The sequence below is a fragment of the Convolutriloba macropyga genome, chromosome 8 (assembly GCF_964194025.1).
Source record: "Convolutriloba macropyga chromosome 8, txConMacr16.3, whole genome shotgun sequence".
Taxonomy (NCBI): Eukaryota; Metazoa; Xenacoelomorpha; order Acoela; family Convolutidae; genus Convolutriloba; species Convolutriloba macropyga.
Window position 1 is genome coordinate 55,568,724 of NC_134475.1, and position 16,166 is coordinate 55,584,889.

At 31.8% G+C, this 16,166-nt stretch overlaps 1 protein-coding gene across 3 annotated transcripts in view; it reads left to right on the forward strand.

The window, feature by feature from the left end:
- LOC142344202 (uncharacterized) overlaps positions 1-16,166 on the forward strand; it is a 59,852-nt gene that overhangs the window by 20,455 nt on the left and 23,231 nt on the right. The window contains exons 1-2 of one of the 3 annotated variants that reach the window (XM_075395747.1): positions 11,485-11,772; positions 12,059-12,249. The exons of 1 other annotated variant lie outside the window; for it this stretch is intronic. In XM_075395747.1, coding sequence (XP_075251862.1) covers positions 12,080-12,249 — 170 coding nt within the window. In that variant the 5' untranslated portion in view covers positions 11,485-11,772; positions 12,059-12,079. Of the gene's footprint in view, positions 1-11,484; positions 11,773-12,058; positions 12,250-16,166 lie in introns of those variants that run through there. One more of the 3 variants, XM_075395746.1, reaches the window with a different exon arrangement.

Consider the following 16,166-nt stretch of genomic DNA (forward strand, 5'->3'; position numbering starts at 1 on the left):
CATTTGATGAACTTGTGTGCAAAAGTTGTCACTATTTTTTTTAAATACTAAAACATGAAGACATATCGCTGAAAAATACGAAATTCTAGTTCAGATATCATGATTTTAAACGTAAAAAATCGTCGGTGCGTTCGGTTAAAGAAATCAGAAGTTGTCAATATCTTCGCTATCTTAGATTCGGTATGTTCGGTTCTAAAAGTGTGGCACTCGTCGGTATGTTTGCTTTTTAAATTCAGTTTGCTCGGTTTCTTAGAATCGGCATGCTCGGATTCAAACGTCAGAAACCGTCAGTATAGTCGGTTTCAAACTTCACGAAATCATGAAAAATGACTTATGTCCTTAATTTAGCATTTTCATATCAACACTCAGTGAGTGTGATTTGATGATCTCAATCCCAATAAATTTTAAGAAATGTGGTAATTTTGTTCATTTGAAAAACAAACTTTATATATATATATATATATATATATATATATATATATATATGTACATTTGTTTGTTCAATAATTTCTTACGTTTCAAATCGAACAAATCAAAGCTGAGAACCCTAATATACCAAATCTAAATGATCGAACATAACAAATATTTTTTTCGTCATTTTCGTTCTGTTTTCTTATTTAGTCTATCTGTTAGTCTATGATCATAAATCTAAGAAAGTGTTCTAAAAATAGAAAGAAAACAAGACCAATGATCTTCAAAATAATTTGCTTTTATTTTGCCCTAACTTAAAGATAAAAAACATGATTCTTAAAAATTTGTGTATAAACTATTGGACTGAGTTGCGTTTAATATAAAAAAAAGTTCAGCTGATTTGAACACCCATTAAAGAGCTGAATGAACTTTGTATAAAGTAGGGCAAAAAAACGATATAGTTAGGTAAAAGAAAAAAGACCAGAGTTTTGTCAAATCAAGAATCTCAGGAATGGTTTGACCATATGTCTGAAAAAGATTCATCATGGGAAAAGCCCCAAAACCTAGCCTGCTTCAAAACAAATTTTTAGTTATAGTATGATACAAGAACAAGATCATATTTTTTATGAGATTAAGGCAAAGTTGAAAAAAACTCAGAAAAGTTTCTTGAAAATTCTTTATAGCGTACTAAAAGCAAATAATAAGGTGCATTTCACTTCAGATATCACACTTGCTGCAAGATTTCATTATTTCATATCGTTAGTCCGAAGGTCTGAAGGAATAAAAAAAAGAAAGATTTCACTAGCTTGAGAGGAGCAGCAACTTATCCCATACACTAAATTTATAGTTGTTTTGGTGTAATCTGACCTCTTTTTTTGAACTTTTTCCCGTTGTAGTCGGCTTATTACCCACTCACCGATTTTGTTGAAAAAATGTTTTTTGATATATCACTGCTATTTATTGCCAAGAAGCAAGTGAAAATTGTCTTATATAAATTGAAAATGAAACATTTCATGAGGTTGCTTCAAATACTCACTTCTTCATAAATTTTTAGTTGTAATGTTTAGTGGATTGCAAAATTGTACACACCCTTTTGCCGAACAAATCATTGCTTTTGGTTATTAAAATTTTGAGAAAAATATATTAATTATTTTATTTCCTGAAATAAAAGGCAATTTCCGTTGCTCAGACGTCCTGGGTTTATATTGAACTAATCAAAATTTTGTAGACACGTTCTTCAATTTTTTACATTTTCTTCATTTTTTTTTGCCTTAACACTAAAATGGTGGCATTATGTGCAAAAACACACAACGTTTCAAAAAATTGTAGCAGGACGAGTCCTGGCACAATTAAAAGACATCTCGTCGACTATCCACAAAAGTTGGGCCTATGGGCTATGTATCGATTGTTAAATCCATTAAAAAAACAAGATAAAGAAATTAAAAAAAATTAACAATCAGTTTGAAAATGCCGATTGTGAACAAATAATTAAAACTGAGAAAGTGTATTTTTTCCAAAACACCACTTTCTCTTCGTACTCGCAAAGTAGTGCAAAAAAATTTCACACAGGTGAACAGCTTGCTTTTTGGCTCCACATCCTGTTTCGGCGTGAGCAAAATCATCTCTTAAATTTAACTTCGAAGCTCATCAGAATGTGAGAACAACACCTAGAGAATGTGAGAACAAAAAACTAAGAAATCCGGAGAAAACTCGAGGTTTTCTGAGCCAAAAAAATATAGCTTTATAATAGCTATTAACGGATGACAGAACTCATCAAATCAGAGAAAGCGACCATCTGAACTCAAATAAGAAAAAAGTACCAATCAAGCGAATTAAAAAGAACTTAAGAAAAACTCAATTTATTTTTCATGCAGTAGAAGCATATATTTATGTCAGTCATGCTACCCAGACTCTAGAACTGCGTGCACAAAAAGACAAGAAATTGTAAGATCACAAATAAGTCTTGTTGTGAAAAAAAGAAAACAGAAAAAAAGTCGAAAAAATCGAAATTTTGTTTTTCATAGGTAAAAACAGTTTTCAAAAAAATAACTAATTGTAGAACAGAAAGTTACTATTAGCGCTCAAGCTTATTGACTAACCATTAAATAAATACAAAACAAAGGAAAATTAATAATGGACAACAAAAACTAATAAAGAATCTCAAATGAAAGCCCTCATGTGTTGCGGCTCATCATAAACTATTGTCGAAAGACGATTGCAATAAAATTAGGTGACATCCAGAAAACGACAATCAAACCCAAAAAACGCAACCAAAAAAGCTCCACAGACAACACCGATGAAAGTAAAACGAATTAAAATCAAGTCGAATAAAGGTATTCGCTACCAAATCATCAAAGAAAACTATTCACTTAATGCTTGAATGCTATTTCGCAACTTTTTTTGAGAGAAAGAGTTTTTTATCACTTCTTCTTCTCAAGCGTTCGTCCCGACAACTGGCAGAAAAAATTTTTCTCAGTGAAAAGAGCCTTGCTAAGCTTTTTTGGCAGTGTTTTGAAAGGAACACCTAAAGAATAGCTCTATTTGAGAGATTGAATAGGAAAAACTGTAGCGAAATTCAAAAGAACTTAGAAAATGGAAGAAATTGAAGAACTTCAGAATTCGCAAAATAATACTCAATTGGCTTCAACAAAAACAACTTAAAATAAATATCAAATAAATCGAATGGCAACAAATACAGCTACGAAAATAAATTTGAAGTTGAGGTTCTCCAATTGCTATAAAAATTTGAAGCAATAAAAAAAAATGCTAAAAAGCGTGCAAGATTGCAAATGGTAACAACAGCATTAGCTCAAAGATGAATCCAAAAAATATAATTTGAATCTGATAAACAAAATTTTTTCCAATAAAACTCTATTTAGTTTTAAGATACATGAAACAAACAGGGATACCTGAAATATATGCAGTTTAACTTTAACCTTTAACCTTTAACCTTTACCTTGAAACTGCCGCACGTAGAGAGAAAGATTTGCTCGGTTTTGATCACTTTCCTCGCTATCTCTAAACAAAAGCCGTATGAACATAGTCTCTACTCTTAGCTCTGCAATTATTTGCCCCAAAAACCTTGCTTTCGCGCACTGTCCTCATGTTTTAAATACACTCCGACATAATTACCGATAAAAAGACACCAAAAAACTCTTCTTAGAGTTGCCAACAAAAACAGAAGAGAAGTCAAAAAGTGGTCTCTGTCAAGAAAACCAACTTTTCATTTAACTGGTACCTACAGAAGCGACCAAAAAGACTTGTAATTTATTAGTCAGAAATGAAAATATAGACCAAAGAACAAACTGCACTAAAAATTTAGAAAACCTCAATTTGTTTCTCTATGCAATACAAGTAAACATAACAACAAGAAAAAATATTTGTATGCCATTAGATATATCAAACTGATAACAAGGCAATAAGCAAGCAATGATAGGGCCGCCAGTTTTTTTCGTCTTCATGAGCAGTTTTGAAACTGCAAGGAGTTTACCAAAAAATTTTACCAAAGTTTGTCAGTTTCCGTCACTTTTCACAAGAAAACCATGTGTTATATAGAAAAAAAACTATAATTATTTGGTTCTTAGAAAACACTTTGAGTCAACGGTGTCCCATTGAATAGAATAAAATAAAACTTTGGGCATAACATTGATAAAATAGCATACAGAATTGCAAAATGGCGGAAAAATCTCAAAAGCACCGAAAATTACGATTAATTGAAAAAGAAACAACACTGAACGTGCTAACAATTTTTATTATAGCCAATTGAAACCACTACAGCGAAAAAAACACTTTAAACTACAAACTGCTTGATAAAGCAAGCCGCAAGTGAACAAAAAATGTCTCTGGCTTGCAGCCTTAATTTCTCGCTCTCTTAAAACAGCGGTTTCAACAAAACATAGCTGGAAAAGTTCCGGACTTCGAAAGAAAAAATTAACAATTACAATTGACATAAAATATCCTAATTAATAATAGTAATCAATTTATATCAAAAACAGCAAAATGAAAAGTAGAATAGTATATGCCCAGAAAAAATGATGAAGCATCTGATAAAAATTTGTTTTCATAAAGCGACTCCAATTTATTTATAGTTAAAAGACCGTGCAAAATGGTGAATTTTGATTCATTAAACGACTGTCAATGGTCAAAAAACCAACGGTTAGTTATCTTGCTGAGAAAACGGATCAAAAAGAAAGGAAATAAAACGCAAAATCAGCAATTCTCCAATATCTTGAACAAAATTAGCCACAAAACGCTAAATTTTTAACACCCGGCCAATGTATTATAACTATACTTAAACTTTTTCAGCTCAAACATGCATCAATCCAACACCTGCCAGAAATATATTAAACATCAACAAAAATTGGATAAACAAACGAAGTATGTAAAACATCAGAAGTTTGTATTATTTATTTTAATAAGAAGGGCATGTCCAGATTAGAGTAAAATCTCTTAGCAGTAATCTTTAAGAATAGCAGTAATTTCATAGAACTTTCTAGAAGAACTCTAAAACATAATAAACAGGGAAAACCATAGCGAAAAGCAAGCACAAAACGTGAAATTGGCGAGATAGTCGAAAAATAGGCGAAAATATTTTTTATGAAATAAGTTAAAATTCAAATCAAATCGGTTAAAAGGCAGCTCAAAAAACTTGAAAGACAAATTGAAACATTGGATTTCTCCAAATGCTATTATAACTTGACGAAATGTTTAAAAACTTTCCGTCTAATCCCTTTGCTTTGTGATCTCAAAATTTTAAAACTGCTTTGAATTCAGGGAGAACGGTTGGATTGGCAAAATGAGTATGCACTAATGCATACGTTTTTAAAAGGCACTGGTCGTTGTAAAGAACTTCAATCGGGCACCCATCTACATCATTGAACATATCATTATACTCATTGGCTATTTTGAAATCACCGGTAATTTTTTGGTTGGACATATCATTGAAGAGTATCTTTGCATGTTGTGTTTGTCGACCACGTAGTGAATCTAGCATTTTGTAGATTTTCTTGTGCGCCCCTAAAGAATCATTCAAAGTACTTTGAAAATAGTGGTTAGTCTGATTTTTTTTAGCGTTTTATTGCGTTTCTTCTTACAGCATCTTTCATCATGAAGATTTACAGTTTTGCAGAGACGTTTGTAGAGGGTCTGCCTTTTTTTTACTCTGAAAATAAAGCAAGTTTATTTTTTGATGTTAACATTCAATTTTTTCGTCAACAAAATGACGGATTTTAAATTCAAATTAAGCGCGCTAAGAAATAAAATTGAACTAAAATTAAAAACTAGGAACTAACGACTGGCTTCAAAGTTTTAAACGATATATTTCCTTGCATTAGCTTTGTACTAAAACGTAAAGGCCCAGACTTTCATCAACGTATATGACCTCTTTTTATATGAATGTTTTTTTCTGAAATGAGTATTGAAATAATAATTACAGATCACCGAATGAAATATTAGCCTTGAGACTGTTCGCAAGGACAAAAATGAGAACAGAACTGCTGTAATATATTCGGAATAATATTGGAAGGCGCTGAACGAAGATCAAAGAAATATTACAAAGAAAGGCCATTGGTTTTTTTAAATATTTTAAACTCAACCGAACACTTTCCGATAAGCTGCTTTCGTAACAAAAGTCATGGTTGTCTTTGGTTGTAATTAGTTTAAACTGAGGAGGCTAGCATTAACTTCACACCCACTTACCACTTCAATTGTAGTTTTCTATTCACAGTTCTCAAAAAAATGGTGACAACACCGAAATATTGACTAGCTAAGACAGCTCGTTGCACGACATGTATGATTGTGATATAGTTTTTTTTGCAAATGCTCAATGTTGACATTGTTAGGTTTTTATTCACCGCCTATATGGATGTTAATCTAGTTTCCAAATCAAAGGAGTTTTCTTATATTTTGCAGCACAATTTATATATTATTTTCCAAATTTAAAAGAACTTTCACGATTAAACAATGAATTTCGGTTCGAAAAAAGACAGTGAATTTTGTACAAACATTTTTTTGGGTATTTTGATTTTTTTGATCTTCTACTGCAGCAAAATATTTTGCAGCACAATTTATATGTTACTTTCCAATTTTAAAAGTACTTTCACGATTAAACAATGAATTTCAGTTCGAAAAGAAATCAGTAAATTTTGTACAAAAATTTTTTGGGTATTTTGATTTTTTTGATCTTCTACTGCACTGCTTTTTGTTAATCACGGTGACAACTCCGAAATATTGACTCGCTAAGACAGCTCTATGCACGACATGTATGATTATGATATATAGTTTTTTTGCATGTGCTCAATGTTGTCAGAGACAACGTTTGATTTTTTCACTGCATATTTGAGTGTTAATCTGGTTTCCAAATCAAAGGAGTTTCCTTATGTTTTGCAGCACAATTTATATATTAATTTCCAAATTTAAAAGAACTTTCACGATTAAACAATGAATTTCGGTTCGAAAAAAGACAGTGAATTTTGTACAAACATTTTTTTGGGTATTTTGATTTTTTTGATCTTCTACTGCAGCAAAATATTTTGCAGCACAATTTATATGTTACTTTCCAATTTTAAAGTACTTTCACGATTAAACAATGAATTTCAGTTCGAAAAGAAATCAGTAAATTTTGTACAAAAATTTTTTGGGTATTTTGATTTTTTTGATCTTCTACTGCACTGCTTTTTGTTAATCACGGTGACAACTCCGAAATATTGACTCGCTAAGACAGCTCTATGCACGACATGTATGATTATGATATATAGTTTTTTTGCATGTGCTCAATGTTGTCAGAGACAACGTTTGATTTTTTCACTGCATATTTGAGTGTTAATCTGGTTTCCAAATCAAAGGAGTTTCCTTATGTTTTGCAGCACAATTTATATATTAATTTCCAAATTTAAAAGTACTTTCACGATTAAACAATGAATTTCAGATCAAAAAAAGTCAGTGAATTTTGTACAAAAATTTTTTGGGTATTTCGATTTTTTTTGATCTTCTACTGCACTGCTTTTTGCGATGCAACACGATAGTCGCGACAGGTTTAAGATAGAATAGCATTTCCTGTGTATATTTAAATGAAATTTGTCAAAAAATAGACAGTCTACAAACTGATTCCCATAAAATGGTATTTGTTCTGGTTGTCATTTCTATTTTTTTTGGAGAAGCACACACCAACTGAAAAGCATTTCAATATTTTGCTGATTGATAGTCTCAAGTCTTTTTCTGGAGGATATTTGTTACTGTGATTGATCAAATATTTCATAAAGAACAGGTTTTTAAAAAGTTTTCAAGAGGAAGAAAAATTGCTTATCTTTGCCTCCTTTTGGTTATATTCGGTTCATGTTAAATATACTCAAATCTTCCTTGACACAATTTTAAAGAGTTTTAATTCATTCCACTAGCTGTAGATTGAAACTTTGAGACCGAAAAACCTCAATAAAAATCACTTGACTTAATATATGTGTTATGTGTATAAAGTATTGAAATTGTTAATTGTACAATTCGACAATTAAGGAAATATTTTTTTTACAGAGACAGCTCCATCGACAAATGTGAGAACGATACTGTTATACAATATCTACAATAATATTGGAAAACGCTAGAACGAACAGCAGTTCCATGTTATCAAAAACGGCCCCTGATTCCATAAACTACCTTAAACACAACGGATCATCTTCCGATGATTTGCTGTTGAAACAAAAATCAGTTTTGGAAACGATTGAAATTAACCTAAGGAGGATAGCCTCAATTTCTCTACCAAGTGCAACTTAAATTTTAATTTGTTAATCATTGCGCACAAAAAACGGTGACATGTCCGAAATTGTGACTTATTAAGACAGCTCTTTGCAACGATATGTCTTCTGCAGTCAGTAAGTTAAACATAAATTCAATCATAATTGGACAATTAGAACAAAAAATTTTTCGGTTATCTCGACAAAAGATTTTTTAAGGAATGTTTTCTTTTGAATCTGCACATTTTAACTCCTGCACACAAATTAGATTAAATTTGGGGGCATTTGTGATATTCTATTTTGCAAAAATTTAAGGTTTTTTGCAATTGGCTTTTTGAGAGAGAAGATTGAGAGAAGACCATTAGCTTTTTCATTGCATATTTGGACTTTAATCTAGTTTTGAAATCAAAAGAATTTTCCTAAATTTTGCAACAAAATTTACATAACTTTTCCAAAACTATTTTAAAAGAGCATTCAAGATTAAACAATGATATTGAGTGCGATAAAAGTATATAGAAATTCATTAAGTTAGTTTTTTGTGCATTTTGAAGTTTTTGTTCTTGTACTGCACTGCTTTTGTTAGTCACAATGCAATATGGGAGTTGCGAAAAATTTAAGATAGATTGTCATTTCTTGCATATATTTAATTGAAACTCGTCAAGAAATAGGAAGTGTGCGGTATGAATTCTCATAAATTGAGATTTCTTCTGGTTGTCCTTTTTTCCTTTTTGTTTGAATCCATTTGACTGCCAACTGAAAAACATTTCAAAAAAATGCTGCTGCTAACCTCAAAGCAAACTAAATTTAAGATTTGAGCTAAAACAATCAGTAAAAATGGGTTCTGAAAGATGGCGCAGTTTTTAGCGTAATTCTTTACTAAACTAATTACCATTTTATTGCCAGTGAGTGGCAGATTATGATGGAACAGGTGTTAGCCGAAACTTTAAAAAATGCGAAATGCTTTGCTCATTTTTTAAATATATTTGTCGTCTCATTTGGTATAATTGCACAGATAAAGGGGAAACCTGATGATTTTTGTGACATATTCATTGGATTTTGTCATCAAATCTTATTTTCCGTTCATTAATTGCTGCTAGGAGAATGTTGTCAGTGTTCAAGGCGTTAGGTCAAGAAATGTCGAAAACGTGAAGCATTCTGACAAATGGTTCTTTGACGTATATTTCAAAACAAAGCCTTCAAGTATCCTATTAAGAAGAAAATTTCAAAAAAAATTTCGTGAAACAAAAAGACTATAGATTGTTCTCAAACTCAACTGTGAAAAGATACTTGAAACTAATTATTTCCTAGGAATACTGTTTTTTGAAAAAGTTCAGTTTTCAGCTGATTTCCTTAGCACAAAACTCAAAACAGCTTGTGCTATTACATTCGCGAAAAGTATATTGCTTCAAATTTTCCTGGATTTTCAAAATTTTGCGGAAGCAAGAATACTACAGCCCGGATGGCAATTTTCAATTTAATTAATGAATGGTGAATTGAAGGTCGTAATACTGTTTCCGCGTTTCTATAATTTCGCCTCAAAGTTTTCTGTATTGAATTTTCTCAAGATAACTCAATTCTCAACCAACGGGGCCAAAAAGTTTAATTTCCAATGAAAAATCATTTAAAACAAACTTTTTGAGCAAAAACAGTGTCAATTTAATGATTTAGATGTGTGAAATAGCCGAAGACTTCATTACACACATTTTCAGCTATTGGATCCATGTTTGATTGAAACAGCTTCATCTCGTCTGTTTTCGTTTCCAAATCTCCACAGTTGCAATTTCAGCCTTCCTTGTTTTTTATGCAAGTACATGGGAACTTTTTGTGGTGGTTTCAAGTGAAATAATTCAAAAGATATTGGTCACAAATTTATAAAGTTAGGTTTTTTTGTATTTTGAAATTTCTGATCTTGTACTGCACTGCTTTTTGTTAATGACCATGCAATAAGATAGTTAAGACATGTTCAAGATAGAGTATCATTTATTGCCTATATTTAATTGAAACTTTTCAAGAAATAGGGAGTCTGCAATTTGAATTCTCATAAATTAACGTTACCTGGTTGTCCTTTCTTCTCTTTTTTGGGTGAATTGAATTGACTGCCAACTGAAAAACATTTCAACAAAAATGCTGATTGCTAACCTCAAAGCAAACATTATTGAAGAATTGAGCTTAAAAAGAATAAGTAAAAATAATTTTTGCGAAACTGCGCTTTTTTTAGCGTATTTTTTTACTTAAACACATTACCCTTTGAGTACTAAGGAATGGAAGTTTATGATGGAACAGTTATTTGCTGAACCTTCAAATGTTAAACTCGAAATGTTTTGCCCATTTTTTGCACTTATTTGTCGTCTAAATTGTTATAATTGCTTAAATAAATTGGAAACCTGAGGGTTTTTTTTCACAAACTCATTGGTTTTTTTGTCAAATCTTTTTTTCGGTTATTATTAAAGCCTACAAAACCCTGTTTGTGTTCAAGGCGTTATGTCAAGAAATGTCTAAATCAAGAAATTTTATGGTAAGTGGTTTTTTGACGTATATTTCAAACCACAACCTGCAGGTATCTTATAAAGAAGAATATTTCAAAACAAGATTATTGAAACCAAAAAAGAATTGATTGTTGCCAAACGCAACTGCGAAGAAGTTCTCAAAAGTTACCTATTTTAGGAATTCTTTTTTCTGAAAAGGTTCACTTTTTAGCTGATTTCATTAGCACCCAACTCAAGCCAGCCAGTGCCATTACATTCGCGAAAAGTATTCTGCGTCCAATTTGTCTGGATTTTTATAATTTACGGAAGAAAGAATCCTACAGCTCGGATGGCGATTTTCGATCTAATTAAGGAGTAGTGAATAGAAACAAAACAGCAGTATAGAAGCTCGCAGTACTCTTTCAAAGTTTTTGAAATTTCCTTGCAAAGTTTTTCGAATTAATTTTCTCCAGATAACTCAAACCCCAACGAACGGGGGCGAAAAGGTTGGAAAAACTTCTGAAACAAACCTTTTGAGCAAAAATGGATTAAATTTAGTGATTTAGGACATGTGTGTAATAACTGAGGACTTCATTACACACATATTCAGCTCTTTGATCCATATTTTGATCGAAACAGCTACATCTGGTCTGTTTTTGTTTCCAAATCTGTAGTTGCAATTTCAGCCTTCCTTGTTGGTTACGTAAATGTATGGGAACGTTTTGTGGTAGTTTCAAGTGAAAAGAGTTTAAAAGATTTAGGTCATGGTCTTGGACAGAAGTTAGTGAAGCGTTTAGATTCAACCAGATTGTCTTGTCATCTCAGTCTATGGATTAGTGATTAAAGATGCACATATGTGATTCTGTAACTAGTTTTTATGATCCATTTCTTTTCTGGTTTTGCTTTGATGTTATAAAAGATTATTGATCAACAATAATTTTGATTCAATTTGTTTTATCACTGAGAGCTGAAAGTATATTCATGTTACCATATTTCTTAAGTAACATCCGCTGAATAATTTCAAATAGTTGCCGCTGAATAACGCCAAATAGTTGCTGCATTTCTTCTGATAATTTTAAGTGAAATTTCCTTTTGGTTTTATGGCCGTGATTGAGTTTCCTTCAGTTTTATAAATCGCAAAATAAATTGCTCTCATACTTTATAATTTATTGGTAGTCTTTCAATTGGCTAGCAGACATTTGAAATTTTTTCACACCGTTGACCTTGACTTGAACTCGTCAACTAAATCACTGCGAAGTTTCTCAAAGGGTTAAATTGAAATTTTTTATAAAGTGAAACGAAAGTGAAAAAGAAAGTTTGAAGGGTTTCTCTCGCGTATTAATTCAGCGAAATCAAATTTAGTGACCACTGAGAATAAAATAAATAAAAAAAAGAAAAACGCAAATTTAACCCTGTTAATTAGGTCTGTAAAAGACGTATTCGAAAGCCAATTTAAAGAACCTTAAGGAAAAAGCCGCGATGTTCAAAGCCGTGACAGACGAGTTAGTAAAGACACTATGTACCGAGAAAACGACACTGGGACTGGGTCAGACAGTAGTAGCTGCTTCATCTCTTCATGAAGCAGCTCATGTTCAACTTGGAACTTTCGTCATCAAGAAATTACCATCATGGTTCTGGCAGTCCACCAGGTACGGAACTACGAACTTACGATCAATGTTGAATTCCCATGTTGACACTATAAGTGGCACATGCTTGTCATAGGCTGGTTCTGATTCTTCTCACCCAATTCACTTACCCCTCCCCCTTATATCTTGAACTCCTATTTTTCACCTTTCTATCATTTGCAAGTTTTCAACCACATAAACGTTCTTCAAACCTTGGGAAATCTTAATATTCCTTAATTTGAATGAACCTTAACTTCTTTACATAAATTGAACGTATCCATTATTATGGACCTTAATTATACCAATTATAACTGAACCTAGGATCTGGGCAAAAAGATAGAAAGGTGAATTAATCGGGGTTAAAAGACAGGACGTAAAACTACAAGGGGTGAAAAAACGCATACAGTATAGAATGTCTTGTATGGTGTCTGTTTCAAAATATATACACTATATACACTACGATGGTTAGTGCAGATTATTAAGTCGTTTAAGAACTGAGTAAATAAATGAAATTCTGATTAGAAAATTGTCAATCTCTAACTTTTCGACACGTTTTTTAAAAAATTTTCTCGGTCAGCTTCAACATTACCAGTGTCTACAGGCACAAAAAATACTAGTTCCAAAAAACGTGGCTGGCAATTCCTCTCGCCTTTCAACGCACAATATGAAAAGCACTTGAATTTCCACACAGAAATTAAATAGCCTAAAACGGAAAATACTTCCAAAGAAATGTGATTATAGTTACATTCGGTGGTAAGAGCATTTCACAAAATTTTGATCCTTTTAGTATTTAACCCTTTGCAATTACTAAAATGAGGGTTTGTACTGAAATTAATCTGCTACAAATTAGGCAAAATCTATTTTGCGGCGGAAAGTAAAATCCCCCTTTTCAACTTCCAATGACTGTTACTTCCATATAGGGCACCGCCTATTCATCCTAGAAGCATGTAAGTACGTTTCACACGTAAAATTTGTTTAGATAGGAAAAGCAAAAATTGCTTGCGAAAATTCTTGCTCGGAAAATATGGTACCGGTAGACGCCCGTTATGAAAAACTTAAGCAGATTTCATGAAGAAATGGGATATGGAAAAACTGGCTCGCATTACCATAAACGCAATTTTATTTGCTATAATTTAAGAAGGATAGGTATCCGTACTATCTCTAATTAAGATTACCTAAGAAAAAAAGTAAGCAAACATCAATTAAGCTTAGGGATTTTTGGAGAACTGGAAAAACTTTATATTGTGTCTACACATTGATTGATGACAAAAACAGTAGTAATTTTGTCCAATTCCTATTGTGCAACGTTCCATATCTTTTCTTATGAGAAATGATTCTAAAAATTTGTTTTTTGAAATGTTTTCAAACGATAATAAGGTAAGTATAAGCAATATATCAGTTACTTTTTTTTCATGAAAGAAAGGAAAAAAGGAACAATTTTCCTGCATGATTTTAACTCAACACTTTTTATACAAATCGATGAACAAGAAATTTTGTTGCAATAAACAAGCTCAATTTTAGCACACATTGCAACTGAAATCAATTGTGTGAAAAGTGGCCGATTAAATTTTTGTAATAAAAATTTTTATCCTTCTTTGAGCAAATGGAACACAATTTTGCGCTTTTCTTCTAAAGTTGACGTTGCAAGCAAATATCGGAAGTTCAGTTTAAGAAAAAAAATACAATTGAACGCGAATAACAATTTTCATATGACGGAGTTCGAGATATCAACTAAAATCTTTTCGTTAGAGCCAGATCATTCCATTTTTTTTTACAATTCAAAGACTAGTTATGGCTTTCTGTTTTCCTTTTAATAGAGCTAGCAGAAAAACAGTTATTTGAGTAAAGTTTGAAAAGTTGTTCTGGTGAGCCAATTCGGAGAACAGAGACAAAAAGGGCGGTTAAATTGTAAATTCCTGCTTTTGAAGCAGAAATTTAGAAATTTAACTGTGAACAATTATCACTAAGCGAGTGAAATTTGTTGCCCACGTTCGGAATTTTCAAGCTCTTGATTCTTATTATGTTAAGGTTTTCATGTTGTCTCTGAGAATAATAATTACTTAAGTAAACAAGTTTGGATTGTTTTGATAGAGGTTTAAGGTCTTTTGTTGATGAAGACAATTTTAAGTTAACTCTAGGCCATTTCTCCTAAATTTTTTTCTGCTCCTAAGCACTATCTATTATTAATATATTTACCTCTAGACAAGTACTTTAAAAATTGGACTTCTTTTGCAAAGCAGATTTTTTCTATTAAGTTTGACAGGACAATTGAGAAATCACTTGAAAGTTCTCCCTCTCTTATTATTTTCTCTCTTCTTTTTAAGTTTAAAGATACTTGCGATCTTAATGTGACTTCGTATTTTTTTTGTGTGAAAATCTTTCTACTCTCAGGTAAATTTGTAATCTTTTCGATTACAAATTTACATTTTTAAAAAGTAATATTTTACTTTATACTGTTATATATATTGCTTTAACGCGTTCTGCTATTGGATGTTAGTTGCCTGAATAGCTTGTTTTTCCGTCAAAGGCGAATTCCGGTTTTTTTTCCAGAACTCTTACTGTCTTTTTTTTATTGAAGCAAAAGCTCATTTTGAGAATCTTATGGATTTGTAGCTGCAAAGATTGCGCTCAAAAATTGGGGAAAAAATATAATGAGTGTATTCAAAAGTAATCAAATGATAGTTTATATTTTAAGCTGGGAATAAATATGGCAGAAAAATAGAAGCAGAGTAACCGGTAAAAGGTTAGAAACCGATAGATTACCTAGATAGATTGTTGCAATAGTTAAGTGAACTCGAATAGTTAAGAAACTATTTTACTCTGTATACCAAAGCCAATTTTTCTATAAGAATTTTTGGTATAGCTTGCCTAGGAAAAAAGTTAGTGTTTCATACGGAAATTTGCAAATTTCTTGATTAGCGAATTTTAACTATAGTTATCTTTTATTGGGCCAGGAAGTTGTTCAAATCAAACTAAACTCGGTATAGAATATCCCTAGGGTATATAGAATCTAGGAAAAAAAGATTTTCTGGTGTAGCTTGCTTACTTAAAAATTTACTTCTTTGTTTATACTATTTTATTTAATATATTTTGTAATTTATTATGTTTTTGTTATTGTTTCCGACTGTTCTTAGCTATTTTATTGTTTGCTTTTATTTTGTTTTGGAGATAGAGTTTAGGCCTGGTTTTCTGGCCAGTGCTTTGCTCAAAAATCTCCTATAGTTGAATGTTCATAACTCCGCCGTAGCCGGTCCCCAGCCCGGTTGAGATAAGGAGGAGGGAAACACACCCAAATCATAATGGAAAAATCTCAAGAGTTGATTTTTTTAAATCAAATTGAGATATTTCCGACACTACTGTAGCTATAAATATATTTATTGACTCATTTAGTGCATCTGATTAGACTACCGCGTGCTTTCGAGACGGTTCACGATCCGAGGATTTTCCCCAAAAATAACGGGGAAAAGAGTGTAAAGAGTGTAAAAAAAATATTTTTACACCGTTAGTGCTACCCTTAATAAGGGTGGAAAAAGTGTAATGCAAGAGTGTAATTATAAGAAGAAGAGTGGAAGAGTGTAAAAAAAAGATTTAATGGTGTAAAATAAGGGTGTAAAAATAAGTTAAAGGTGTAATTAGGAAGAGTGTAATCGTAAGAAATTACACCGTTATTCCACCGTTAAATCTTTTTTTACACTCTTAAATTACACTTTTTCCACCCTTATTAAGGGTAGCACTAACGGTGTAAAAATATTTTTTTTACACTCTTTACACTCTTTTCCCCGTTATTTTTGGGGAAAATCCTCGGCCCGGGTTGTCTCTACTTTAAGTCAGGGCTCAAAAAGATTGGTCCTCAGACGCTGGCAGTTTTGTTTGAATCAAAAATGGAAGTTTTAGCCCCACAAATGCGCTGGTTTGTTTCATATTAGCTCAAAATTTGAGAC